The 2,448-nt window shown below is 43.1% G+C and overlaps 1 protein-coding gene across 1 annotated transcript in view; it reads left to right on the top strand.

Annotated features, from left to right (window-relative positions):
• The first annotated feature begins 2,015 nt into the window (after positions 1-2,015).
• Positions 2,016-2,448, top strand: part of RHOU (ras homolog family member U) — an 11,805-nt gene continuing 11,372 nt past the window's right edge. The window contains exons 1-2 of the mRNA XM_011933440.1: positions 2,016-2,030; positions 2,152-2,402. Coding sequence (XP_011788830.1) covers positions 2,016-2,030; positions 2,152-2,402 — 266 coding nt within the window. The remainder of the gene's footprint in view (positions 2,031-2,151; positions 2,403-2,448) is intronic.

The raw sequence follows: 2,448 nt of genomic DNA, 5'->3' as shown, positions 1-2,448 counted from the left end.
AAAAAAAAAAAAGAAAAAAAAAAGAATAGAAAATTAGATACAAAAACAAATGTTTAGAGTGAGAAATGCATCACAATAAGTTACAAATTTTAAAAGGCTAATAAACACCACAAACTTCAACAAAATACATAAGACATGATATTTTAATAAACTACTTGACACACTTCTATGACACTATTTACATGTTTCAGTTGCATACTCTTTGATGACTTACTCAGTTTTGTAAGATATTTTCTATAGGAAAATAGGAAGTTACTTCACACACAGGTGAACTTGCTTTTTGTTGTACTACTATAGCCTCGTGTTCTTACAAACATGGGAATTCAGATCATTCATTTCATGTGATTTTTCTCCAAAGATGTATGGTGCATTTATAACGGTATCTGCTGCATTTAGAGTACAGGTACCTTTCTGACAAGAGAGAACTTCCGTTTTGATCAGGTATAGTAGAGAGAGTCAAACCTTCTCTAACAATATTGTGTTTTTTTCTATTTGTTTCCTTTTGAGACAGTGTCTCACTCTCGTCCAGGCTAGAGTACAGTGGCTGATCAAGGGCTCACTGGAGCCTCGACTTCCCAGGCTCAAGTGATCCTCCCACCTCAGCCTCTGGAGTATCTGGATTACAGGTGTGAGCCACCACACCCGGCTAATTTTTTTTATTTTTGGTAGAGACAGGGTTTCGCCATGTTGGCCAGGCTGGCCTCAAACTCGTGGCCTCAACCGTTCTGACTGCTTCAGGCTCCCAAAGTGTTGGGATTACAGGCATGAGCCATCGCACCAGCCGATATTAGGTGTTTTATGATGGAAAGAATTGCCAGACTAGCTTCCAGCTCTGCCCATCTCAAGCTCTCCTACTCTTTTGCTACTGGAACCGTTCTAGTGTTGGGGAAAGTAAGATAGTTGAGGACACCAATGTGACTCTCACAGAGGGTCATAGGTATGTCAGTGGTAGCCATTTCTATACCTGGATGGCTAGCAACAACACATCTACATAGGAGAACTGTAAACCACACAAATACATCCTGTCATCATGGCCAGGGCTAGGGAGAGGCAAGCCAGGTACCTGAGGCTCAAAACTTAACATTGGCATTTGCCTGACCCTAAGAGTAAGGGCCCTCTAATTTTTTTATTTTTTGATATTGCCTCTGAATGCTCAATTTGTCATAAATTTTGCATCCTTGACATCCCCCTTATCTCATCTTCATCCTGATTCTGTATCCCATTACACCAAACAACCTGGCTTCTTCAAAATCACTCAATATAAGGATAAGTTAGAGTTAAAAAAGACAGTAAACTTAACTGGTGGTGATTAAAATACTTTTGTTTTTCAAAATTTGCAGAAACATATTACCATGTGTGCACATTGCTAGATCTCCCAGCAATGTAAAAGTGTCCTTTGCAAGTCAGGAGTCCTGGATTCAAGCTTCTAACTTCTTGATAAATCCATCACCTGCATTCTGACAATGGCTATACGTTCAAGACTATGTTTATCATACACTCTTATTTTTGCCTCCAGGATTTTAGTTAGAAGCTCAGGTTCTGGGGCTAGACTGTTTGGGTTTGGATCCTCGCACTGCCACTTACTAGCTTGTGAAATCCCAAAACGTGACTTAATATCTCTGTGCCTCAGGTGTTCTCATCTGTAAAATGGCTGTAAGTAATGTTAAGATTAAAATAATTAATTCATGAAGAGTGCTTATAACAGTATCTGACACATTATGAAAGCTCAGTATTTATTATTGTTATTTTTACTACCACTAGCATCAATATGTGTATTAATAATATGTGGCTCTTCTCACAGCACACTGTACACCCCCAGGACTGTTTGTATTCTGATTTGGCTCAGAAGAGCAGTCCTCTTTCTGAATGGACTGTTGACCACATGTAGAAGGAAGGCAGAGAGAGAAAGGAATCAAAGGGAAACGGAATACTTTGTCTCCGAATTACCTTTAAGTAAATGAAGGAATTGGGGCTATAAAAAAATTGCTGGAGCATACATGTATAAGGTTCACGGCATGCCGAAAGAGAAAGTAAAAGGAGCATTCACAATGGAGTTGGCATCCTTTTGCTTCAAAATGAGAAAAATCACACGATCAGCTGCAGTTAAGACTTAAGGAAAAAAGCTGTCTGTTAATTCAATCTCATTCGCAGGACAGGCCTCCAGGACACTTCATTTTCCCCCCTGGGTGGAGCCCTTGCCAGCCGGGGGCTCCACGGAGAGGAATAGGAGGCGGCTCAGGCTTCCCAGCTCGTGTGCGCGCCAGAAAGCGGAACTGCCCGGGCCAGTCGCGCGGTGGTCACCCTCTCGAGAGCTGGGGAGGAGGCTGTCGAGGGTGGCCCGGCTCCTTCGGGCGCCGCTCCCCGGACCGGGTGCGAGGCGTCCTCTGGAGCGTCTGTTCCGGGTCCTCCCGCGCCGGTGTTAGCAGTCCCCGCCTGCCGGGTCGCGGA

Source organism: Colobus angolensis, unplaced genomic scaffold (assembly GCF_000951035.1).
Source record: "Colobus angolensis palliatus isolate OR3802 unplaced genomic scaffold, Cang.pa_1.0 Scaffold126, whole genome shotgun sequence".
NCBI lineage: Eukaryota > Metazoa > Chordata > Mammalia > Primates > Cercopithecidae > Colobus > Colobus angolensis.
This window is presented reverse-complemented; position numbering and strand designations above follow the sequence as displayed.